The following is a 26,755-nucleotide window of genomic DNA, read 5'->3' on the forward strand; positions in this document are numbered from 1 at the left end:
ATGTTCTACTAATAAACTGATTTGATTACCCAGGAGTAGTATAAAGGATGAGGTAGCACGCTTGGGAATAGGAACAGAAGAATAAGGTGGTAGAGAATGCTTTATCTAGTTTCAGATGGATGCAATGTTGAATGAAAATGCAATACAGAAAATACTCAATATGATTTCAACAAAACAATGTAATCACTTTTCTCTGGCAATCCACTCCCCTCCACCCCCTTATGCAATGTAAGGAAATGAAGAGGAGAGCACACAGTTCTTAGAAATGCAATCACATGTAATTCAGTTCACCCCAGCAAGCTTAGACTACAGAAGTTTGAAACACAGGCCCAAAATGCTTTTATATGTGCTGGCAATGAAGTGAGGAATATGCTGAAAATGGTTTTAATTCCCTTTAGGAGGTTCAGGGTGAGTGAAATATACTTGGGATGAGTTCAGGCTCACTTTAGCAAGGATCTAGGAGTAACTAGCAGGTTAAACAAATTTTTGGCAAAGGAAGCAAGGAAGCTGCTGTTTTCACACGTGGCTGGATTTTTAACCAAATCGCGAATCGCGGCAAATTTCGCGAATGCGTGAATCACGATTACGGCAGAAGTATCCTAAGCTTTCAGAGGAAAGTTAAACCAAGTTCCTAGCCCAAACGGTTCCAGAGATACGGACGATTAAATAAAGGTAGTTTTTCGGATTTTAAATTTTAAAAGTTCAAAGCGACAGGTTACAGCTTGCAGCTAGAAAATGACAGGTGACAGTTCTACTTAGGTTAAATAGATTGAATTATATTATATTAAACTAAGGGATAGGTTCTGAGTTTTGCTGAGTACTCACAAGAGATTTTGGACAGGAAGGCGACTTTGTCACAGATCCGGTCACTGCGCACAGCACTTCACAGCGATCTGGTCTCCGGTCTCCGGTTCCGAGTACAGCTCTGCTTTCTAGGTCACTGGCACTGCTCCTGGATCTTGGGTTCTGCTGGTCTGGTCTAGCACCGGTCTGCACGGCTCCTAGTCCCGCTTTCTCCGGACACAGCAATGTTCTAGGCAGGGAATTCAAACAGCTCGCCCGGCTGTTGATAGTCTGCAAATGATTTTTGGGCCTGCTGACAAATACTTTTGCTTGCAGTGGGCCTTCTTTGTTCAAAGTTCTGTAGTCTCTGTTTAGCTTGGAAGTCTAAGTGTAGGATCTCTTGATGTGAAGTCGTCGGTCAGCATGCTCCGCAGCAAATGGAATTGAATGTCTCTACCTGTCCCAGCAGTCTCTTTTTATGTGTTTTGAAAGTGGGTGGAGAGGCTAGCTTTCTAGGCCTAACCCTTTCAGAGTTCTGATAGGTTGGAGAATTCTTTGCGTTCTCACTGGAGAACAGGATTGTGTGTCAGAATGATGTCATTTAATGGCTTGCAGAAAGGACACTCCCCTGTCAAATTACACACGCATCTATATTTGACCTAAAGACATATTTCATAGATACACAGTGGTTTGAAATTACATGCACCCATCACGGATCACATTAGGTATACTCTGTTCAAACTCTGATGTTTCTAAGAGCTCGCATTCAGAACTGGCAACATTTTGCGTTTTTAAACTGGTTTTGCAACATTGGTTTTTCATGAAAAATTATACACATATTCACGGCCTGTCCATACATACTCCAGTAAATTCCCATGTCTCTAGCTTAAACACAGAGTCTGTGGTGCCCCAGAACATCACACAAATTCCCAACGCGTCTTAAAACGTGCACCGAAAAATCACAAGAATTATGGTATCATTTAAATAATTTTGACAAGTCCGCACTGTGAGTTATACATCTTTCTTAGAATCATATTCTGGCCAACAGGGGTGTGTCTTTTCAGGTCACATGGTATAGAAACCAGTTTATCCAGTTTCTGCAAAGCTCAGAGACCCTGCCCCTCCCAGCTTCTGCCAAGAGGAAGCTGTTTTAAGGTCCCCCCAATAAACCATCTGCCTGAGTCAAGGCAGGGCTTTGTTCAAAAGGAAGCCATTTACGACCACCCAAATAAACCATCTGCCTGGGCCCTTTCTTTAGTTTCTTGCAATCCCCTGGTAATTCAATCAGAGAGTGTGTGACCTCCTTTTGGCAGGAGCAACAGAATGCAGCCAGGCCTGGGAATGCATTTGTTGGGCAAGCCCCCACTCCTGTCGGGGGTAGCTGTCTGGCAGAATTCCAGTTTCCTTAAGCCAGCTTTCAGGTAAAATGTCACTTTTTGTTCCCCAGTTTAAGTCAAGACAATTTTTTTATATGCAGCTAGAATGCTGATTCTAAGTTCAAAACTATGACATTTTAACAGTTACAAACTATGTGACACTCAAAAGTAGGTCACTCAGTTAATTTAAACATTTTCGATTTTTGGTAGTTTTAAATCCAGTTTCAGTTAGGCTGCTGCAGACCTCAGCCAGTCTTGTTATGAAAATTGTTTTGGGGCTCTTCAACTTCCCAGATTTAGTATGCACACATACTTCATTCTGCTAGATGTCCGCTGGTGTTCAGTGAGATTTTTGGATGTGTTGCAATGTTTGAAAATAGGCATTTCTAGCTGGCATTCAGAGAAACCAAAAGTAATTTTAAAGTGCGGTTTTTCCTTTGGCACGCATTTCACTCATGGCACCCCGGCCCATCCTGCTCGCACTGGTGGGTGGCAAGTTAGGCAACCATTTTAGTGTGCGCAAACTGTGTGGTTCTCCTGGATTTTGGCGCACATGTGGGCTTTTTGGCCATCTTGGATTTTCTAAGCCCACAGCACCAAATGTTGCAGCATGATAGCTCAAACGTGGGTCAGGACACCCAACATGATTGCTTATTGAATTTGATCAGGATCATAGAAGATCTGCAAAAAAATGTGAAAATGCATGATGTGGTTGTAATTCTAGGTGGGGATTTTAATGATAAGATGGGGGAGGGTCCTGGTTGCCCGCTGTTTGTTGAGACAGAAGATGGCCTGGTGGGGGATCTGAGACAAATTGCAGGATTCTGTCACTTCTCCCCAGGAAGGAGTATTTCCCTGTGAGGCTACGCAATACCCTCCCTAGGGGTAGAGGCAAGCAGGACCTCATTGGGAGAAAGTCCCCACAGCCCACGGCCCTCCCCCGCACCCGCCCTGTGGACATGAACTCCCTAAATCGCATTTGTGTGGGCCAGTTTATTTTGGTCAAAGTGAGCCAGTTTGATGTTCTATTATGTTATTTGGCATTTATATAGTGCTATATTTATCATTGGCAGGACCTAAAAGCGCTTGTGGGTTGAAAGTCCTCAGGGACGGTAGTCCAGGTCAGTCGAGAGAGTAGTGTAATCTTAGGTGCACTCAGTATGTGAGCAGCTGATGCAATTGTCTAATGCATCCTAACAATAGGTGTTGTGGTTTTGAGAGATCAATTGAATGGTGGTCGGACTCTGAGATTGCATTCTGGCAGCATTAGGCCTGTGTAGGATGCTTATGTGAGCAGCTAGGTCAATTTTTTGTGGAGTATAGCTGCGTTCTAGCAAGTTGTTGGGGTGATCATGGGGTAATGTTTCAATGTGAGCAGCTATGCGTAGTAGACTCATAATGACACGAAGGCTTGACCCATGGTGGTGTAGGGTTTCAGTGGCCCTAGAATTTCATCATTCAGGTGCACGGAAAGAGCCCTAGATGGTCATTATTTTGATGAGTTACTTCATTATGCGGCTAGTAGTTTTGACCATTGCAGCAGAATACATATTTATGAAATTAAACAATTTGCATCAGATTTTATCAAAAAACGCCCCCGCTCCCCGTTGGGTACTATTCAAACAGTCTGTCACACAAGGAGTGAATTGGCATTTGCAACTGTTTGTCACCATTTCATTTATGCCCCAGTACGACAATGGCAATGGTTTTAACTGCCCCCATTCCTGTTTCCTCCATGCCACTGCACCTTCATCCCACCTGGCATGGGCCACGGCTCCAATAAATCACCCCTGTGTTCCTTGCCCATCTGTTTCTTCAGGAGAAATGCAGGCAATCTCTGCCTCTACTTCAGAGACGCTGATGCCAGGTGAACACTTAAGCCGGTGTCATCTTGCTAGCAGCTGGAGCATACCGGACCCGGGTGTGGCAAATATTGATTAATTATTCCAACAACGACCATTCCTCTGCGGTCCTCTTGGTGTCAACCGAGACCTCTCCATTTGCCCCACATTGATTTGTGCTTGAAGGGTGTCCTTGACTGCCGATAATGTCATGGGGAGGTCCTGGAAGAAGAGCCTGTGATAGAGCTCAGTAGAGGTTCCTCTTGTTTACATTTAGTCTGTCTCCACCCTCTTTCATTAAGGGATTTCTGGTTGGAACACTTTAACCCCCACTCACATTGCTGTCTTTAGTCTCTTTGATTGAACATAATGTCTAGGAATCTTTTCTATTGTAGGTTGATTCTCTCATTGAAGCCTTTGGAACCAACAAGCAGAAAAGAGCCTTAAACGCTCGGAAGATGAATCAAGTGGGCAGTGAAACCTTAAGTAAAGCAGTGACAAAAGCAGCTGAAAATATTATTGAGACAAAGGGTATTGCAGGTAAGCAGCACCGCTCAAAGTTATGACACTGCCTCAACATTTCTTTTTCAAAAGACATGTATAGCTTACAGACAAAATTAGCAAACTGCTGGTAAACTCTCATCTTCAAGTTATCTTTGTTTGATTCAGTTACCCTGGACTCTTTACCTCTGGATCTGGACTTGCCAAGAGGTGTGGTTTGAGCACTGTAAATGCTAGATGACGGCCAGTTGTGCAGGTCGTCTTTTCTCCTATGACTGCCGCATAAGGGAGTCAATACAGTGACATTATTTGTTTTCTTTTGCTGGGCCACTCCTGTATTCACAAGCTGAAATATTACCTGTCGTCAATTTTACAATATTATGTATTGGGTATTTAGAATGTAGAGGTATTTAAGCGGTCTCCCTGACATTGCTCGTTTGTTGCTGATTTTTGTTGCTGAATTCTGCTAACCTCCTTCAGATGTTTCCAACAGTTAAATGCTGTGGTGTGCATTTGTATGCCTTGTTGTTCTGTCCATGCTGGATGTAGTGGTTTGGGCACATTCTGGTTGGTGTTTTTCTGCTGCTACAAGTTAAGGCTGGGCTTACAGCATCGTGCACCTAATTCCACTTTGGTCTTGAGTCTGGCTGATAACGGCCTATCTAATTGTAGCCGCTTCACTGTAATTGGCGAAACGGACTTTTGCGCTGCATTTTGCAGCTTTTTTTCTTTGCTTTTTAGGGTGCGGGCCACGCTAGGGTGCATCATAAAGTGAGTTTTGGGCTACTAGGATGGTGGAGGGGCAAATTGGGTTGCTGCCCCCATAAGAAACATAGTGGAAAATTATGGAAAAAATACACATACAATCAGGTGGAGCATGATCCATCGGGCCTTTCATGCTAGGGCGGTTTCCAGGTAGTTTTACTGTTACTGCCCCCCGCCTTGGGTCTTCCGCCTTGATGCTGGTAGCTGCTTTCACCGGCAAGGGTAGTGGGTCACCACTACCCCACCTAACCTCCTCCTTGGACCATTCGGGGTTGACCCATCTGTCATCCCTGTGCTGGGATTGTTTTCTGCTGGACTGCCATCCTCCTTTTTCCACCGAGCCATCAGAGTCTGTCTGGTTCCCTCATCTTCCTCATTGGTATTTTCACTGCTGGCTGAAGGGGCTGTGGCTTGGGAAGGTAGATTTGTTTTTTTTCTTCTGTGGAGGCTTTTGTTGTTTGCCCAGGGTTCAAGACGCTGGCTGCCAGATCCTGTGAAATGCACCTAGAACCAAAGCCCTGTACTTACTGGGTTGTTCAGCCTCCCTGGAACTGAATCTTGGGGAACCAATGCTGCGAGTCCTGTGACAAACTAGAAGAAGGACTCTGATTAAGATGTGCCATGCTAAGGATGTTTATTTAAATAAACGGAAAATGCCTATCTAGTCCTACTGCTATTAGGGAAGTTCCTTGCCTAACATTCTAAAAAGTAAAGGTGCTCGTCAAAGTCCCAAAATAAATAGTGAAAATCCTATTCTCTAACTAGTCCCTACCACTGAAGAAAAATATAATAGAAAAAGGAAAGCCTGAGCAATAGCCTAAGCCTTTGACTTCTGCCTGGCCCAATGACTTGGATCTCTTTTTCCAGTTCACTCTTTAAAAGTTCATTCATTGTTTGCAATACAGTTCTCAACCCTTCAAGTTTTGTATGCTAAGTCTTATTTGAACCGGTACTCTTTCCAGGAAGAAAAGCTTTTTTTAATACGATACCACAATTTCCTATTTGGTGCTTTACAATGTCTGGTTTGGTCCTTAATGACTGGAATCCTCCATGTTCTCTCCCTCTCACCCCTCCTCCTTCCCCTCTTCTCTCCCTCTATCTCCCCTCATTTCAATCTTTTGTGTTTCCCTGACTCGCCAAAGTCTTCTGGCCCTTTAGACCGGCTTACTTCAGCTGTGCCTTGGTGGAGTGTCTGCCCATTCAGGTTTTCTTTGCTCCTGTAACCCTTATGGCTTTCCTGGCCTTGAAAGTCTCTTTATTTCCAAATGTTTTTTATTGGCATTTATATCAAACACAGCAACAGATAGCATAGCATGATTCACTAATGGCGTTTGGCGTTTAAGGTGTAACATATAAACTTAAACAAACAACAATTAACCAATAAGTCTTCACATATTATTTAATTAATCAGTTTTTCTTGCAGGTGCTCTGATGGGACGTCATCAATGCGTCGGTCCTTCCCATATCGGGGGGCAGGGTAGGCTGGGCTACTTAATCAATAGCCAGGCAGCAGCATTTGTACTGTGGGCTGCTCAGGACCTGGGTCTTAGTCTCTTGTTTTCACGGGGTTTATCATCGGGTGAGCGGAACATGTCCCCAAGTAGTGCCTTCCAGCCTTCGTATGCTGGGCTTGCTTCACCCCCAGCTTTGGATACCCCTTCGCCCCATACTCTGGTCTCAGCACTCGTCCAGTGCTCCAACTCATTATACCATTTTTCATATCGTGGCCCACCCGGGGATTTCCATGCCATTGCAATGGACCTCTTTGCTAATATACATGCCATATCCATGAATTTATTTATGTGCCTGTATATACCAATCCTCGGGTAGGACCCCATTAGACATTCCTTCGCTGACCAATCGTATCTCACCACCCCGGTCTTCCTACAAGCCAGTTCTATCTTGTTCCAGAAGCAGCTTGACTTAGGGCACTCCCAAAACATGTGAATCAGCTCTGCTCCCTGCATACTGCACCAAGGACGTTGCCAACCTTATCATTAAACCTAGCAATTCTACCCGGGATTATGTACGTCATATATAGGACATTTAGCTGTATCAACCTGAATCTGGCGTTTCTGGAAACTTCCCGGGGTTATGCCAGGGCCCTACCCCATTCCTTGTCTGTTATAGCAGTTCCCGTATCAGTCTCCCATTTTTCTTTTAGTGCTATACTTTTGGGGTTGGGTCTATCCATCAGTTGATTATAGATTCTGTACACTGGTTTCCACCCATCCCCAAGATTGTGTAATACTGCCATTGTCGGGTCTATTTCTGGTTCTTCTGGCCAATCCTTCCAAGTTACTTTTTTGCAAAGGTAGCGGGCGCCCCTCTCTCGAAAGAACAGACTTGATAACCTGTTCAGTGGTTATTAACCACTTGAGAGTTCGCAGCCACTGCTTTTACTCACTGTGCCTTTCACAGATGGGAAATATCCATTTGCATATCAGTCTTTGTCCTGCCCAGGGGCAGTCCAGCACCGAAATGCAATGGCAATTCCAACCTGAACGAGAGTACCACCAGCAACCCCATACACGTGTTTCACCCTTGTTGGGGATCATCAGTGAGGTGAAGCTGATGCCTCTCTAAGCACAGTGAGAGGGAGACCACGTCTGGTTGCCCCCAGGAGACCTAGGGTTACCAATCCCAGGTTCCTTGAAAAATAGTTTTGCAAAGGTAGCGGGCGCCCCTCTCTCGAAAGAACAGACTTGATAACCTGTTCAGTGGTTATTAACCACTTGAGAGTTTGCAGCCACTACTTTTACTCACTGTGCCTTTCACAGATGGGAAATATCCATTTGCATATCAGTCTTTGTCCTGCCCAGGGGCAGTCCAGCACCGAAATGCAATGGCAATTTCGGTGCTGGACTGCCCTTGTGGGCGGGACAAAGACTGATATGCAAATGGATATTTCCCTTCTGTGAAGGTACAGTGAGCAAAAAGCAATGGCTGCGAACTCTCAATGTGGTTAATAACCACTGAACAGGTTATCATGCCGTGTTCTTTCGAGAGAGGGGCGCCTGCTACCTTTTTTTGTATTTTTGAAAGGAACTTGGGGTTGGTCGCCCTAGGTTACCTGGGGGCAACCAGACGTGGACTCCCTGCTCACTGTGCTTAGAGAGGCTCAGCTTCACCTCACTGATGATGCCCAACAAGGCTGAAACATGTGTATGGGGTTGCTGATGGTACTCTTGTTCAGAGAGGAATTGCCATAGCATTTCGGTGCTGGACTGCCCTTGTGGGCGGGACAGAGACTGATATGCAAATGGATATTTCCCTTCTGTGAAGGTACAGTGAGCAAAAAGCAATGGCTGCGAACTCTCAATGTGGTTAATAACCACTGAACCGGTTATCATGCCGTGTTCTTTCGAGAGAGGGGCGCCTGCTACCTTTTTTGTACTTCCAAGTTTCTTTCGTCACTTTTTAAATCTTGTGGTACCATAGAAATTGGCCTCCGGGCAGCCCTTCTTTTTCTGTCATTGACTCAAGTTCCCCGACAACCCCTTCTTCCTAAACATCACTCCATGTGTAGACACCAAACCCCTCCCATAGTCTCATGTTTATTAGGTCTACTTTGCTTACACAAACCTCGGTTGCCATTGGAGTTTCAGGGGAGTATGGGCGGTCACTTATTGACAGTTTTTGAACCTTGTTCCAGACTTTCCTACCAAGGGTCACAATCATTGGGGTTGTGTTCAAGCACAGATCCAGAGTATTTCTTTCAGGTGCGCAGGGGGCACCAGCCTTTTAATCGGTCTCGTTTCCGAGGTGACTTCATCATCAAGCAATTTGGCCACGTGACTGAAGTGCACCGCTATGTAATACCTCTCTAGATCTGGTAGTTGGACCCCACCTTCTTTATATGGCAGTGAGAGAGTGGATAAGGACAGTCTGTGTCTGGTAGCACCCCACAGCAGCTCCCTCAGCAATTTCTCTATTGTGCGGAAAAATGAGGCTGGGATGTAGTGGTGTACATTGTGGAAGAAGTACAAGAACCTTGGCAATACTATCATTTTAATTATTGCAACTCTGCCCATCACTGATAACAGGAGTCTAGACCAGAACCCCATAGATTTTCTGAGTCCGTTTAAGGCCAGTTTGGTGTTGTCCTCATGCATCAGGCCCGGGTTGTGCCAGACATTCACGCCCAGATATCTGAATGATATAAGCTGCCAACGGAGCCCAACCTCCGGAAGCTCTACCTCAGTTTCCCCGCCAGTTCCGCTAATGGGAACATGCAGGATTTCTTCCTACTGAAAGATATCCCAGAGAATCCTGCAAATCCTTCCAGCACATCAACACCACCGGGACATTCAGGTGTGGGTCCCGCAGTTATAGGAGCACGTCATCCGCATACAGGGACACTACATGATGTTCTCCTCCCACTGTAATTCCAGCTTCAAAAACAGTTTTCTAATGTAGATTGCCATTGGTTCCAAGCCCAATATATAGATCATGGGTGACAGTGGGCAGCCTTGTCTGGTCCCCCTCTGGATGTTCCAGGGGTCCGAAACTATCCTTACCGTTTTGACCCTGGCCACCGGCGCTGCATAGAGCAGCTCAACCCATCTGATGAAGTGTTCGCCGAACCCAAACTCTCTCAACACCGCAATCAGCCACTCCCAATATATGGAGTGAAATGCCTGTCGGCTAGATGTTTGTTCCACAATGTTTTGCAGATGCCTCAGACATGCTGGTGTCAGCCATGCAGCTTGATTCTGTTTCGTGCTCAGCTCTGTTCACCCCCCTTTTTTTTAATGACTCAGTTTCACCCCTGCCTTTGAGTGGGACAACTTAGTTGGCTTGTGTGGAGAGTCCAAATCCTCAGCCCGCCCTATTCCTACTGCAAATATTTTGCGCTGCATAGTACTGCACCTCTCCGCTGTGGGTGCGTAGTTTTCAATTCACAGTGCTCTGTTTCGTTACTTAGTGTAGTGCAATGTTCCCAGGTAATAGTAGCCCAGCATCCCTAGCCTGGATAGTGCGTTATGTGCAGTGTTTTCAGGAGTGAAGTACCCTTGGAGGGGTGGGTGGTTATTTGTTCAAGCAGCACTTAAATGGCCCCCTCCATATCAAGAGTGCAGCAGGTTCTTGGGCTGCCTGCTGCCTCTATCAATAGGCGGTTAATTTCAGGCAAGTCTCTTCAGACACGAGGCCTCTGGTGGAATTAGGTAACCGCTGGTTCCCTGGCAGCCAACTGCTATGAGCTCTGTCAGTGGGAGGCTGTTATTACACCGTTTTCTGCATATTAATTAAGGAGTACTCCCAGTTCCCTGCGGCCTCTGCTGGGATCCGCCTTGCGTGGGGCCACGAGATGTGGTGGCGTTGTCCCTAGTAGCTTCAAGTTCGCTATGGCCTCCTTTACACAGGGGTGACTCCCGCTGCTCCATGTGACAACCCAGGAATGTTTGTGTGCTTCTTGCCTCCGGTAAAACCGTGCAGCCGGTGGAGGCGACCGGTGCACATAGTTCCCACAAGACCTGCAGTCCACGGTTGCTGTAGTGTGACCTAGGCGGTATTTCCAGTACTGTATTGTGTGGGGTGCCGCTTTATCCGCACGCTGCTCCGCTTTCTCCTCTGCGCTGTGCCATGTCGTTTTTCTTCCGCTTCTGGTGGGCCTATTATTGAGCCCACCTCCAGGCACGCTCCCCCTGTGGCCCCAGCCCAGCGCCGCAATCTCCTCTTGTTACTCGCGTGGTACAGCCTCGGGTGTCCGATTCGCTTGGCGAGGGAGGGATTGTCGGCGTCCGGCTCAGCCAAGGGTCGTACGGGGTGCCCCCCCGTCCGGCCGTGCCGCAGTGCTCCAGGTATGGCTCACTCTGCCCGCGTAGTCCTCGGGTTCTCCCGGCTCTTTCAGCTGTACGGTGGTGCTGGGCCGTGTTAGGCCGCTTGCAGGCCGAGTGAGGCACAGGCTCCCTTCTCTGTAGTGGGTACGCAGTGGCTTTGTACGTATTGCCCGTTCTCCGTGTCCTCACTGCCGCATCACGGCTCAGTCCGCCATCTTGCAGGGCAGGGGGGCGTCTGTTCCGAGGTCCCGTACCAGTGTCCGCAAGCTCCGAGAATTTTTTAAACTTTTTTTTTTGCGAATTTGTTGCGGTTAGGAGCGGAATCGCCTCTGCTTTGTTGAGATGGTAGTATAGTTCGCTTACGCTGCTTTTGCCTTAATAGTCCAGAATCGTTTACAGGATCAAGACAGGAGCTCTGGAGAGGCACGTCCACACTCCGAGTTCTAGGCCACGCCCCCCATCAAATGTCTCTTGGGGCAGAACTTGACCATAGCAGGGCCGCGCCGTGGATTTGGCTGGTACACGTGAAGACACGCCTCTTTCAACTGGAAATCCCAGATCTCTGGAATAAACCACAGGATCTGAACACTTTGAAAACTAAGGCAAATAGGCTAATGCTCAAAGAGCTGATAGTAGATGCCACTAAGCTGACATTCAGAGTGGTATACGTAGAATCAATAGTGGAATTAGGAATGAAGGGTTACCTGGACACTATTCTCGCACCAATGGAGAAATCTCTATATATGTTTGATTTAGGCTTGGAGTCCTACCAGTTGGCTGTATGACTAATAGATGGCAGGGGAGTTACTCTGACCTTTGCCCGATGTGTGGTTCCCATCCAAATGCACTTTTTATTAATTTGCAAAAGAACTCAGCCTGAGGGGTATGTACCCGCGACCTAGCCTGACTAACGCAGGTATTCGACACGCAATTTTTGTCACTAGGCACTTAAGAGAATGTTTGCTCCCCCATGTGATAATGGGACAGCACGTTACATTTTCAGGGCATGGTTGTTGAGAAACATGATTTTGAAAAACGGCTCTTCTATTCTGGTTAATGATGTCGAAGTGCTGACGCTGCAAGCATTTGCTCTGCTTGGCCATTACTGCGTCAGCTTCCCAGTACCCCAAAAGCAATATTAGTCAGAAGTATTGCTCCTTGGAGGTTACCTCATTTCGTATTCCTAAAGTTGGGTAACTTTAAGCAAAGCAATGTTTGCATACTAGCACTCATCCATCGCCTTGAATTGAGAGCTGTGGATGAAATAAGTTTGATTTTTACTGATTAATTTGAAATTCTATTACACCGTGTAATTTTCTATGTACTCCCTCTGACATGAATAATGTATATAATAATCTACTGGGCTGCATTTGATATATTTTTTTTTTTTTGTATAGATGGCCATATGCCCTTGGGCCTTCTGTTTACTTGTATTAATCGTTTTGTGAAACTTGAAGGTTTTAAGCCGAATAAAAGTATGTTTGACTTAATAAGGGCAAGTATTGTTCAGTATATCACTGTGGTGTATTTTCTATGGTTGGATGTGTAGACTATTTATAGCTTTGTGTTGGCCTGCTACTCCTTCCTGTCAGTTGGGCCTGGTCACCCTGCTTTGCTGCTTAGCTTTAACAGAGGACGTCCCTTTCTGGCTGGGTGTGTTAGCTCCTCCCTACGTGTAGTGGTTGTACAGCCCTCCACAGGGCATTGGAAAAATAACTGCCTGACCAGTGTGACATATATTTGCACCATATGACAGTTTTTGCTGTCATGTGCTAGTTATCTACTTTACATGCTCCGCTACTAGCATTGTATTCCAGGGTACGCCATCAAATGCCCAAGTGCAGTTTCATGCGCAAAGGTTGCCCTCTTAATATTATACTAATTAAATTAAATTGAGAATGCTAAAGGTTGCCTTCTAGAATGTAGTCTTTCTCTTTTTGAAAAAATAAACCATCGGACTTCCCTTAAAATAAGCGTAAATGACACTTGAAACCTTTGGGGCGCTAGTTTTATCACGGGAGGGGTGGTGGGGTAGGACCCCACAAAATGGTTTTGTAGTTGATTGTTTGCAAACGGAGCCTGGTCTAAGAACTCTTGGCCTATATGTTGACTCCTCTCTAGCTTCTGAAAAGATCAATAGGGTCAGTCTGGTCTAAATGGAAAAGATTGGGCATACCTGAAGATCTTAAATATTTTAGTTTCATTTCATTCTAATACCTCGATCCGGGTCAGAACTAGCTTGATGAGATGTCCATTGTCTAAAATTTGCGTACCTTTTTAGAGTACTAAAAGGGGATTGTTTATTGGCCCCATGTTTATTAAACATCTACCTGTTGGATCTGGGTGATTTTTCTAGAGGGCCTTTTTTTCTCCCTCTCTGTTTAGACACCTTGAAAATCAGCTGGCTTGCCTATCCCGATGAGGATGATGGACTGATGGACTAAACACAGATTGTGGACTACGACGACTTATAGATGCCTTATGCTCCAGATAGCAGCTGATCAATTAATCCATTGTAGACCAACATTATTCCGTTTTCCAATAGCAAACAATTGTACGAATTTACTTGGACATTTGGAGAACATAAACTTAATATAGTAATTAACCTAATAGATTTGGTATTGCCTTTCAGCAAAGCCAAACAAAGATCTAATTATCCAAAGGCAACGTAAACACATTTTTACTGCATACATTTAGGGTTATTTCCATGTAACACTTTGATGGTAATGCAAACACTTTAAAAGCATGTCTACTGCCTACAGTAGGCCAGTGATTAGACCAGAAAGCTGGAGAAATGTGTTCTTTGCGACCAACGTACAGCAAGGTCCCGGCTGCTGCATTGAAGTCTAGCAGGGGGTTAAGCTGGTGCACCTAGATGGAGGCCATTATCATAGTGTAATCTGGAAAGCACACAGTCAAAGATGGCTGTGAATTTATATGGGAAAGCCAGGAAAAGTAGTCTTCCGGTGACTTTGTCCCAATGCTTGTTTTGCAACCTTTGTAATTTGTCAGCCGAGAGAAAGATCTGCATCTATTGTGGCGCTGAGATTTCTTTTTGCAAGCAGTGATGTTGAAGAGCTTTATGATTAGTGGCCATCATCCACATTGATATAGCCGGAAAGATTAAGTGATATTAATAAGATGGGGAGAGGTGGAAGGTACAGGATAAAGAGTAGAGGGAGCGAGAGGAAACTCTGGAAGTCTGATTGGAAAAACTTGATAATACATTGGAAACACTCGTTTGCAAAAGACATAATCAAGTCCAATGTCCTCTCTTGAAATTTCTGAATCGAATACCCAGCCTTGTAGTTTGGTGGCTGACCATTGAAGAAGGATAAAAGCACTGGTTGGGTCACAGTTGATTTTAAGGCCATCCAGAATAGACAGAAGGGACCTATTCAGTGTTCTGACCAGCTTTGAAATTGGCATATGCTGTGTCTAGGATATTGTGATCTTCTAAGACCCTCATGAGCCTTGAGAAAACTGCCTTATCTTCTGGCAATATGCAATTCAAGATGCCTAGCAAGTCCAGGCATAAATTGGTTATCAGAGTTTGCTCATTACAATTGTCTAGATTAGCAAACAAACCCATTTGATTAGCAATGTTATTTTTTTTAAACGTCACCAGAAGTCATGTTCATTTTCAAGTGTTCACTCTTTAATATGATGAATCTTCCCCAACAAAATTAAATCTAGTTGACACTGAGATTTAGATACGCTAACTTAAACACTACTGTAAAGCATGGGGGCAATGCAATGTTTTACAGTAGCAATGCCGTAACTATGTATTATGTAATAACTTATATTTTTAGGAAGAATTGCATGATTGTCTTTTAACTGAAGCTTAATGAAAGTAATATCTCGATAATGTCTGTTATGCAATTATTAGAACAATAGAAAAATCTTGCCTAGAACTCCGACACAGGCCTTTGGCAGTTAGGAGTGGAGGAGAGGATTGCTGCTGCACTCTCGCCATTAACCTCTTTGAGTTTGCAGTGAACAGAGAAAGAGAGGGCGGAGAGAGCCATGAGGGCAAGAGAGGAACGCAGGGTGAGCATGCCTTCATTCAACGTGATCACTTAAATAGCTAGCTTTGCTACACAAATTTCGATTTAATTAACAAGCCTACAGATTTTCATAGCATATTGCTATGTGACCCTACTCTTTTTTTTAAAAAAAATATTTTTATTTTATTTTGAAGTCAAACAAACACGCTACAACTGTTTCAAAGCATAGAAAGCATCATAGTCCAACACATTTTCATTAGAACTCCCCAACTCCCCCCCCCCCCCCTTAAACTAGAGCCGGTTCTCACATGTCATTTACAGGAGCATTATTAGGTAGCACAGTACCTAGGCAGTCATCATCCAGGTCCCCTGTACCGTTGTTACCCTGATGAGAGTTTGCCATAGAGGCCACCAATTGCCGCCAGGCCAGCAAGGGCCCTACTTCCTCCTCGCCCCCCCTAGTGACCGCTTCAAACCAGACTACAGATTCAGCTTCCGCCCACCTCAAGAGGTCCGCCCACCATAGCTCCACCCTGGGTCTGTGGGCTGCCTTCCAGCCCATGGCAATCCTGCGCTTGGCCAAAACACAAGCCAGGTCCTTCATCTTGCTTATGTGTTTTGAATGCCGGGGTCTAGGAAAAAGCCCAAGCATGCATGACCAGGCCGATTCCACATCCAGCACCATCCACCCACCAGCCAGTTTCGTCTTAACGTCGTCCCAAAATCTGTGCACTTCTGGGCAAGCCCAAAACATGTGTAGCAGTCCCGCATTCACCTCCCCACACCTGGGGCATAGCTGCGTAGCTGGCCCCCAAACTTTGCAATCTTCCCGGGAGTTAAATAAGCCCTGTGGGTAAGGTACAATTGAAACTGTTGGAATCTCGCATTCCGGGACACCTTTCTATGGTACCTCTGGGCCCATTCCCATTGCCCGTCTGCCATGGGTCCTCCCACCTCTTCCTCCCAATCTTGTCTCAATTGAAGCAACTCTTTCCCTGCCCTTACTCGAAGGAGCTCGTATATCCTCGATATTTGGTGCCCGCCCTCTGATACATCATACATAGTTTCCAGGGAGGCGTCAGGGTCTTCCACTAGCACTGTCGGGCCATCTTTCTCTAGTCTTTTTCACAAGCCTAGTGTAGGTTATATATTGGCCACCATGTACCCCCGTCTCTTCCTGCAACCTCTGAAAGTCCAATGCCTCCCCTTCCTGCCATATGTCCCCAAGAGTGGCCAGGCCTACCTGTTCCCAGTATCTACGGACTGATTCAAGTAGTTGAGTCGCTCCCGCACAGCGCCGCCAAAGGGGCCTGCTGGGAGTACGGCTCCGAATCCCCCCCAATCTTCCATGTCCTGTGCCAGATCTCCCAGCCCAGCCTCAGTAGCCGCCCCCTGCCCACCAGTTTGTCTCTGCACAACCAAACCTCTTCCATCAGAAAGTATGGGGCTGAGTCTCCACGCAGAAGCCTAGCTTCCGCCGAGTCTTCAGCCGAAAGCCACCTGGCCACGTACTGCAGCTGCCCCGCCAGGTAATAGAGTTCAAAATTAGGCAGGCCTATCCCCCCCTTGTGACATGGTTTCTGGAGCTTCCACAGAGCAACCCTATTCCTAGAGCTGCCCCACACAAAGCCCCTACACATGCTGTGAAGTTCGCGAATAGGCACCTAGGTATCAAAAACGGGACATTCACGAAAAAGTGCAAGAGTCTAGGCAGGACCACCATCTTGAGCAAGGCCGCCCTCCCCATCATGGTCAGGGGCAATCTAGACCAAAATACCATGCTGTTCTTGATCCCCTCTGTTGCCTTTTCCGTGTTATGCTTGTGTTCTGCCTCGACCTTGTGGTAAATATTTATTCCCAAATACCTAAACGTCACAGGCTGCCATGGTATTGGCAGGACAGGCAGCCTCTGTACCGGGACATTGCTGTATCTGCCCAAAGGAAACCGACTAGACTTTCTAGGGTTCACCGATATGCCCGAAAGAGTGGCATACCGTTCTATTACCTCCAGCACATACTGCAGGTTTTCTTCTGAATAACGCAAATAAGAGCATATCATCCGCATATAGTGATATCAGGTGCCCTCCACTGACAGTGCTTATGCCCACCTCCCCATATTGTTGTCGCAGGCATATTGCCAGCGGCTCTAATGCTAGTATATGTAGCATGGGTGACCAGGGGCATCCCTGTCTGGTCCCCCTGCAAAGTTGCCATGTATCTGAGATTGTGGACCCTGTCTTGACTCTCGCCATCGGGGTGCTGTAAAACAACTGGATCCATCTGAGGTATCCAGGTCCCACTCTGTACCCCTTCAGGACCACTTTCAGCCAGGGCCATCGTACCGAGTCGAAGGCCTTGACCGCGTCTAATGACACTATAGCCAACTCGCCCGTGTCCTCCTCAGTTTGGTCAATGATATGGTGTAGCCTCCTGTGGTTATCGGTGATGTTCCTACCTGGAACATATCCCGTCTGATCTGGGTGTATCAGTTTCCCAATCACCGTCTTCAGTCTGTTGGCCAGCACAGCCGTAAGTATTTTGCTGTCCTGGTTAAGCATGGACAATGGTCTGTAAGACCCGCACTCCACGGCCGGCTTGCTTGGTTTCAAGAGTGGGATGATCACAGCCTCGCGGAGGGACAATGGGAGTTCCCCCTGCTCATAGGCCTCGTTGAAAGTGGCAAGCAGTGGCTGAAGCAGATCTTGCTTGTATGTTTTGTAGAACTCACTAGGCAGCCCATCCGAACCAGGCGCCTTGCAAGTGGGCAAATTCTGAATCCCTACCTCCAGCTCATCCGAGGTGACGGGTGCGTCTAACTCCGCGCGTTCTAGGTCATCCAGGGTGGGCAGTTCTATGTCCTCCAATGTGTCCAGTATGTCTTGACACATATCCTCCCCCGTGTCCTCATACAAGTGTCTATAAAACTTAAGGAACTCCTCATTTACCTCTTTCTGAGTGTTGCATATGCAACCTCTCTCATCCTTGATCTCACTGATCACCGAGCGGGGGGGGTCTCACTCTTATACAGCCAGGCCAGCAGTCTGCCCGGCTTGTTGCCCCCTGCGTGTATCCTCTCCGTATATTTCCTGTAATTGAGTCTGCATAGCCTATCCCAGAGTGCGCTGCAGGACAACTGTACCTCCTTTACTTTGGTTCTGTTATCATGAGCGGTGCTCTCGTAACGCGTGAGATCTTCTAGCTCCCTTTCCGCCTCTTGGAGTTCCCTTTCGATACCCCCCTGTAGCCCCTTAGCTTGGGAAATGGCTACCCCGCGCACCACCACCTTAAACGCTTCCCACAATGTGCCCACAGAGCTGACGCTTCCCGTATTTATATCAAAGTATTCTTCAATGGCATCCCTCAGGCCCTCCCGAAATCCCTCGTCCTGCAGAGCCTCGGTCCTAAGTCTCCATGTAGGGATCCGCGGTCTCGGGGGCTGGTGTCTCGAGTCCACCACCAAGGGCGAGTGGTCAGATAGTACTCGGGCCTTGTATTCCGCTCCCTCTATGTCTCTCACTATCTCGGCTGTCACAAACATGTAGTCCAACCTTGTGTGCAAGTCATGTGGCGCTGAGAAGTGTGAATACTGCCTATCCGTGGCATGCAGCCTTCTCCACGCATCCTCTAGGCCTAGGTCTTTCAGTAAGGTACGCAGCGCTTTGGCCGCCGGTGCCGTTTTCCCTACCCTGTCCATGGACCTGTCCATTCTGTTTTTCACGGTACAGTTAAAGTCCCCCCCCCCCACACTACCGTGCCCCCTGCCAGGGGGCCAAGTTTACTGTAGAGGGTCCTAAAGTAAGCAGCTGTGTCGTTATTGGGGGCGTACAAATTATTTATATGCACTTCCCTGTTTTCCAGGAGGCCCGTCACCACCACCATTCTACCCTCTGGGTCCAACGTAGAATCAAGCACCCGAAACGGCACATGAGGTGCCACCCAAGTAATGACCACTCTGGCGTACGCCGAGTACGCCGCCCCCACAACATTGCCCTTCCATTTTCTCCTGACCACCTCCAGCCTTTCCCTAGTAAGGTGGGTCTCCTGCAGCAGGGCTATGTCTACACGCATCCTCTTTAAATACAACATCACTTTATTACGTTTCAGGTAGCTGTTAAGGCCCGTACATTCCAGGTCACAATTCTGAGATTACCCGATGCCATCTGGTCGGACTATCCCCATCCCATCCCTTACCATAATGCTCCCCGTGCTGGTTCGTTTCCTGGCTCTCTCCCTTCTATTCACAAACACCCCCCTCCCTCCCTCCCCCCCAACTTCACACCACTGCACACAACTCCCCCCCCCCCTCCCCGCCAACCCCCAACAATAGCCCAGCTCCATCCCTGGATCTCAGGCTTACCCACGTCTGGACCTGTCTCGTATCCGAGGACAAGGGCCCCGCGGGGTGTCACCTATCTAACAGTGACCTAACCAAGTGTACTACTATTGGGTACAGAGGGTGCTCCCCAGGAGCTCCCAGTCATCTAATTAGGAGAAGTGCATTCAACAGGACCCGTCGGCAGATACCATGACTTCCTCCCCACAAGCACAATATCGTACTATATTCCAGTCCCAATGTCGTAACTATGGCCTCACGGTTGCCTCTGCAGCATGCTACTTATCTCCAGCCGCTTCTGTCTGGGCATCCGATTCCTGAGGTCAACCGTGCATATCCAGCCACTCCATCGCTTCGGTCGGCGTCTCAAAGAAGAGGGATCTATTGTTATAAAACACCTTTAACCTAGCGGGATAGAGCAACGTGTAGCGATGGCCTGCTTCTCCAAGCCTCCTTTTCACAGTTCCAAAGTTCATTCGACTCCGCTGTACGAGCAGCGTATAGTCCGGATACGCCGTTATTTTCGCTGACCCCCTTTCTATCGTACCTCCTTTTCGGAAAAATTTCAGGATCTTTTCGCGGTCACGATAGTTCAAGATCTTCGCGATCAACGGCCGCGGGGGGCTCCTGGGGCCGGTCTCCTGGTCAGGGCCCTATGCGCCCTTTCAACCGCGAACCCCTGGGGTCAGCTCCCCGCCTGTAATCTCCTGCAAGAGCATGGTTTCAACATATTCGGTGGGGTTCGATCCTTCCATTCCCTCCGGAACACCCACTATGCGAATGTTGCACCTGGCGCGCCCCTCTGCCTGCTCTGCACTGTCCTCCAGATTGCCCTCTCGTTGCACGAGGGCATGAAGCTCCTTAGCATGTGCATTGCACGCCTCCGTGGTCGGGGTCAACTCCTTCTCCAGTTCCCCAGTGCGCTCCGCGATCGTTCGCACGTCCTGACGCAACAGGTTCACCTCTTCTCGGACCGCTCCGATCTTAAGGTCTAGGCCCTCCTGCAGCTCTTTCATGGACAGGCCCAACTTCGTCGCCTAAGCCACCTTCAAGTCGGAAATTGCTGCCAGCACCTCCTGGATAGTACCCGGTGGGTTCGTCGCAACTGCAGGGGCTTCTTTGCTCTTGCCCCCTTACGCGCCCGGGGCGACCTAGCGTAGGCCTCCATCGTGGGCTGCTTGATCCGGGGTCGCACCACCTTGGAGGACATCCTGCTGCGTCGGTTGGGCACACGCGCCCAGCTGTCTCCGTCGCCGCGACCCCTTCACAGCAAGGCTCCGCTAAACTCTGGTTCGCTCTGCTGGCACGCCACGATCCAGGGCCGCCTCAGTGGGGGCCCGCACTTATGTTCTTGCCACCGGCCAGAGACGCATGCGACGCGTCCCCGCTCCGGCCGGCTTTGTCTTCCTCAGCTCCACGGACCATTTATGGCCCTTTGTCCATGGGCGGCCATCTTGGGTGCTGCCCTTCCACTGCGCGACCGCCACCTTCTTCGAAGTCTAGTTCTGTGGATATGCAGTCTCGCTGGCGGGGAGGGCACTCACCATGTGCCCCCCACTTTCATGCACCCTTGGATGCACCGTGGGCTCGAAAGTCCGCCGATAACCATCACTTCTTCCCAGGATCAAAGTCGGATCATCGGGAGCTCCTCCAAGGAGCGTCCTCTCACGTAGCCATCAAGCCACCCTATGTGACCCTACTTATTTTATGCTTTGCAAGTCATTATGGTTACATTGATCCAGTCCTGTCTACTTCAAAAGAGGTTTTCTTGAATTCTGAGAAAAATAACCACGCAGTAAAGGAGATGCTGATGATCAAGTAGGGCTTTATTGAAAGCTATGGTACAGGTGTCTGATGGGGAGTTAGCATAGGCTCTCCTTGACACAGGCGTGCCAAACTCTTCCTGTTGGAGAGTAGACTAAGAAAGGAGGAGATTTTTAAGGCAAGGGCAGGGTGAAGGGGAATGCCTAGGGGTGAGGCAGGCAGGATCTTTGCTTCATATGTGCATTCAGGAACATTGCCTGATAGAGGTGGGAAGCCAAAATGCTGCAAATATCTTCAGAGGATTAGAAGTTAGTCAAGAAGGACAATGGACTTTGCAACTTCAAAATAATTTTGAAAGCCTCTTAGTGGGTTCTGCGCATTAAGGAGTCTTTCTGTGTTATTTTATGTTAACAATACTTATAGAGCGCACAGTCGCCCAGAGGCATCTTGGCGCTAGAAGATGGAGACAAAATAAGCTGCGAGGAACAAGCCTAGAAAAGATGGGTTTTCACGGCCTTCCTGAAAGCTAAATAGTTTGTGATTTTCCTGATAAAGAGGGGGAGAGCATTCGATAGGATGGCAGCAGCAGTGGAAAAGGCACGGCCTCCCACACGTACCCGTTTATAGATAGGAACAACCAAATGATTGGCCGAGGCAGTGCATAGGAGAATAACGGGTAAACTTAGCATGGAGTTATTCGGCGCACTGATCGTGGAGGGCACGATGGACTATGCAGAGAGCTCTAAAGTCGATCCATTGGGCCACTTGGAGCCAATAAAGGGCTCGAAGCACAGGGGTAAAATGAGCACCATAGGGGATGCCAGTGGCGACATGTGCGGCTAGGTTCTGCACCCGTTGCAACCGCTGAGTCAATTTGTGTAGAAGCAACACTTGGCTTTTTGGATTGCTGAAGAATTACCTTCAATTTTTCAGTGTATCCCTTGTCCTAACATTTATTTCTTCAATTGTCAATAAGTGCTTTGTTAATTAATTGGAGCTTCTTTGTGTTCTTGGAAAACTTGTTTTTATCTGAATTTCTGATGTTTGCACCTGATAAGGGGATCTACTGAATTAAGGACCACATAAATCCAGTCATCAAGGACCTTTGTTCCTTATCTCACTGAAACAGAAGTAACTCAGCCCTGGAGGTAACTAAGTTATGGGCATATGGCCCTCATTCACAGTTTAGCAATTTGCCAGGTTGTGGATACACTTCTCGGATGAAGGGGCATATGCAGGACTGTATCCGCATCATGGATGGACCTGGAGCCCACAAAGCCAGATACTAGATTCTCCCAATGGCTCCAAATATTACAGGAAACTCAATACGGCACAACACACGTTACAGGCAAAGGGGATGGGGGTAAACAAGAGTATTCCGTTTGGTCAGCCTGTGCTCTGCCTGATAAATAATACTTGAGGACCAATCCCCCATTCATAAAGAAACATGGAAAGCAGTGCCCCCTGATATATTGTAGACTTCCCAGACTACTTTGTATCTCTGGATGTAAATCTTTTCAAAATTACATGGCCTCAATAAATACAAATACAAAATGCTGCCGAGTTATCTAACCACACAAGCAAACATGCCACCACTATCAGCAGCTGGAAGGAAATGGATGAAGATGTATTTTGTGGATGTGCTAAGATGTTCTTGTGGCAGTAAAGACTAGATGCATATCTTGTATATAGGAAGAGTGAGGAAACGAAGAGGCCTTTGCCATTTTCAATACCTGGTTTTCAATTGATAGTGTAGACTTGATAGCAGCCTAAAATGCTTGCTTTTAAATAGTATGAATTTAGTGTTGGTTCAAGAGATTGGTGTTAAGTTATGAACCAAATGGGATGCTCTTTGACTTGATTGAAACTGCAACCACCTATCAATTCAAAAACACATCTGGAAAAAACCTTTTTTCGACAAATTAAGCAGAAGAAAATAGACAGAGGATATGTTCTCTCTCTCTGCTCTATCAGTCTTGCAGGACCATCAACAACACAGGCTACATCCCCACTTTCATCAAATGTTTTAAAAAATGGGTCTTTATTGCAAAAAAGATTTCCCAACATTCTTTTTTCATGTGCCCCCTCATGCATGTAAGGCTTTTGTTGATTGCAATAGGTTGCCTTACAACATAAACGTGTAATGCAGCAGATGCAGTTACTCAAAGCAGAAGTTGGTGATCATTGAGAAAGAATGGTGTCTACCGAGCAGCATTGTGAGCAAAAGGGAGTCTTCTTTAGGATTGTCTCGCTAAAACTTTAACTGTGGTGCGAAATGCCAGTGATGGGCACCAGAAGTGGAGTTACTGACCATTAGAGGCTGTGAGCAGCTCTGTCTTGACTGGCTTTGACACACTGATATGTGGAGATACCAAGCCTTCAGCTCTAATGCTAGGATAAGTACTTTTTACATTATTTGGTATCATGCAGGATGCGCAACCCGGTATTAGAGAATGAATACCTTGTTTGCAGCAAGTCATCTATGCTGCGCAATGTTGCAAGGTCAGCCATTACCAACTCCTGTATTGAAATTGCTGGAATAGATGCGACTGACTTTTTTAAAAAAATGTTTATTAATGTTTTAATTTTTTTTATTGCTGTTTTTGTAAACACAAAATCGAAAAGAATTAAAGAATACAGTCGGTGATACTGCCCCCCATAGCTCCATAATGCTGTCCTTGAGCAAAGAAGACAAAAGGAGTACAAAAACAGACAGCATTGTCTGCACTTAGCACTTACGCATCAGACAGAGATCCAGATTCCACTGTGGCATGTTGGATATATTTGGGGTTATACCTGTTATTTCGTGGTATTTTTATGATGGTGGTATATTGTGGCAACTCTATGGGGTATTGTTATAGTGGTGAGACTAAATTCAGAATAATGCCTAATAATTGTTTTTTACCCTGGTCACTAACAACAAACTACTGTACTTTGTACACTCTGGGGAAAAAAAAATCTCAATTACAAAAAGTATATATATACATGAAATCATCAATATATATTCTGCTGGTGCTGTCTTCAGGGCACTTTAACCTTTGTTGTATTTTCTCAAGTTGTCACGTATATCACGTGCTAACAGCCATAGCTCCAATATTTCTAGAGGAACCAGTGTACTTCTATCGTCGCCGTTGGACTTGCTGATGATTTCATGTATATATACTTTTTGTAATTGAGATTTATGCTGGTCCTAGAAACACATGTATGTAGTGTTGGCACAGTCTCTTGCCCGTATAAAACAGGAGGGGCATAAATAACATCACTGATGGTTAAGATACACATCCTACAGTGTGGTAGGGATAGGGATTGAAGTGTTAACCTTTACTCCAGGTAGACAATATACACACACACAGGAATGAACTTCAAATGGTGTTTTGTCAATCATGTTGAGTCTCTCTTTTTTTAAGAAAGATATTGTTAAGTATAATGTTTTTTGATGGAAATTAAAATATTTATATTTTTTGATAATCACATGGTTATTCGCCCTTTTTTTGGTTAGGGGGTGAACATGACCTAATGCAAATGCATCTGTGAATCACTCGCTCTGAGCAGGAAGGAAAGGAAGCTGGTTTGTGGGACTTCGTAATTTTATTTGTGTTTTCACTGTCCTCACCCACACAGCCCCTAAAAAGAGGACTTCTTGTAGCTCAAGATAACTTATGACTTTGTACACTCTGGACAAATGATTTATGCTTCCTTCTGGTATCTTATGTACAATGCCACAGTATGCCCTTTTGGCCAGGTTTCCACAATTATAAAGCAGGTAAATTGAAATATCACACATTCAATCTTTCTAGCTAAACGGTTCACAACAATGCTTTCACTTTGAGATATCTTATCGCGCACCCTTCTCTTTGTGCAGATTGAATAAAATGACTGAGTGCAGCAAAAATGCACCAAGACTACAATTACTTTGAAATTTGTTATTCTTATCGTAAAATATAAATATTCAATTTACGCAGAGTAACAGCTACGTCCAATCTTACTAAATATCCTGATATGAAGTGACCTATTTAACCTAGACTAACGGATCCCAATCAACATAACGGCTCCTCACTTAATCCCATATTTATCTAGAATGTTGGCAATGTCTTTGATTCAGTTTATTTAGCATGGAAATCTTTCCCCATATTTCCACCTGCCTCGACCAAGGGTCGCTCAGATAAGAACTGCTACAGCATCGGACGGCCTGCCAGCGCTGAACTGTCTCCCGCCAGCTCCCTGTTCCACCGTCTCCCAGTGCCCGGATATGGCTCACCTGTTCCCTCATTCAAAACCCTTTTTATTAGATCTCCCTCTCAATCTAGAAAAACACCTCCCTTTGACCAGATCCACCCACATCACACGCTTTCCTTTGTGTGTTTTGCTCATTGTGCGAACTGCATTGCAGAAACAAAAAAATGAAACATTTCTCTTGCACTTCCTGCTTCACACAATGGCCTGTCTTTAGTGAAACGGATCTTCACATGGTTCAGCGTACCACACAGCACAGATTCAGCCTGCCCGCTTGATTTCCCATTTTAAATGGCACCATGTATTTTCCAATTCTGCCTTCAGGCTATTTCCACATAGACTAAATGTTATTAAGGAATTCAGTTACGTGTTAACTGGAATTGGATTAGTATGTTAATTCATGTTAGTATTATATAATTAGTGCATCTCAGTTCATGAAACGTCATCCTTAAGTAACATGCAATTTTAATTGTGTGCTCTGTACGCTGCCATCTTATTTAATTCTGCCTGAGACTCACACTCTTGTGTCCAGAAATTAGTTTCACCCCATGATCCCCTATTGCAGTTCAACCAACGCTAACATGTGCATGCTAAAATGATCAGCTACATGTGCATGTTGAAATGATGAAGCTGAAATGTAGAGTCACATCGCTAACATTCTGAGCTCCTACAGCTACTCCTACACTCACTCCTTTTTTACTGCTGGGATATGACCTGAAATCACTGCAGGAAAAACAGACAGACATTCTAAAACACATGTGCTTCTCCAAACTGAATCTTCTCCCTCCCCATTGTCATTAAAACCAGTATCATAATTTTCATCTTAATGGTGAGTACAATCAACCAAATAAAATAACTAGCATTGGAACGGCCAAAATCACCAAACCTCTTACCACACAGGTCCCCCAAATGAACCTATGTGCCTCTGTCAGGCCTAAACTGCTCACAATGTTATCTTCATTTAGATTAATTCTATTCGTATGTACGCTTTTATGTTTCAGTGAGAATTGAATATCTGGATCAATCGGAAAAGCATTTTTCTGAAAGAAATCAATCTTCTCCACCTTCCCCTCACACAAATCGCCATTGGCATGACACTGGGTCAATCCACCCACCGACACCACCTTCTTTAGGGCTAGATATGTAGAACACACTATGCTGCATCTATTTCACAATAAAAGATCCATGGTTAAGGTGAGTAATTGTGTAATTTGTCATTGAAGTGCTCAATAACCACCTATATTTAATCAATCTAGCATGGGCTAACTCCTCAACTTCCGTATTACTTATAATCACCTCACACCCCTTAGACACCCCATGGTCTGACTTCAGTCCACAAATGGCATCCGTTGCATCAGGTATAAATGGC

General features: G+C 46.2%; 1 protein-coding gene across 1 annotated transcript in view; it reads left to right on the forward strand.

The window, feature by feature from the left end:
- Nucleotides 1-26,755, forward strand: part of POLR1E (RNA polymerase I subunit E) — a 485,913-nt gene that overhangs the window by 152,431 nt on the left and 306,727 nt on the right. The window contains exon 6 of the mRNA XM_069630483.1: nt 4,396-4,540. Within this exon, the coding sequence (XP_069486584.1) occupies nt 4,396-4,540 (145 nt within the window). The remainder of the gene's footprint in view (nt 1-4,395; nt 4,541-26,755) is intronic.

This window comes from Ambystoma mexicanum, chromosome 6q, assembly GCF_040938575.1.
Source record: "Ambystoma mexicanum isolate Mex_15411 chromosome 6q, UKY_AmexF1_1, whole genome shotgun sequence".
In the NCBI taxonomy this organism is placed as follows: domain Eukaryota; kingdom Metazoa; phylum Chordata; class Amphibia; order Caudata; family Ambystomatidae; genus Ambystoma; species Ambystoma mexicanum.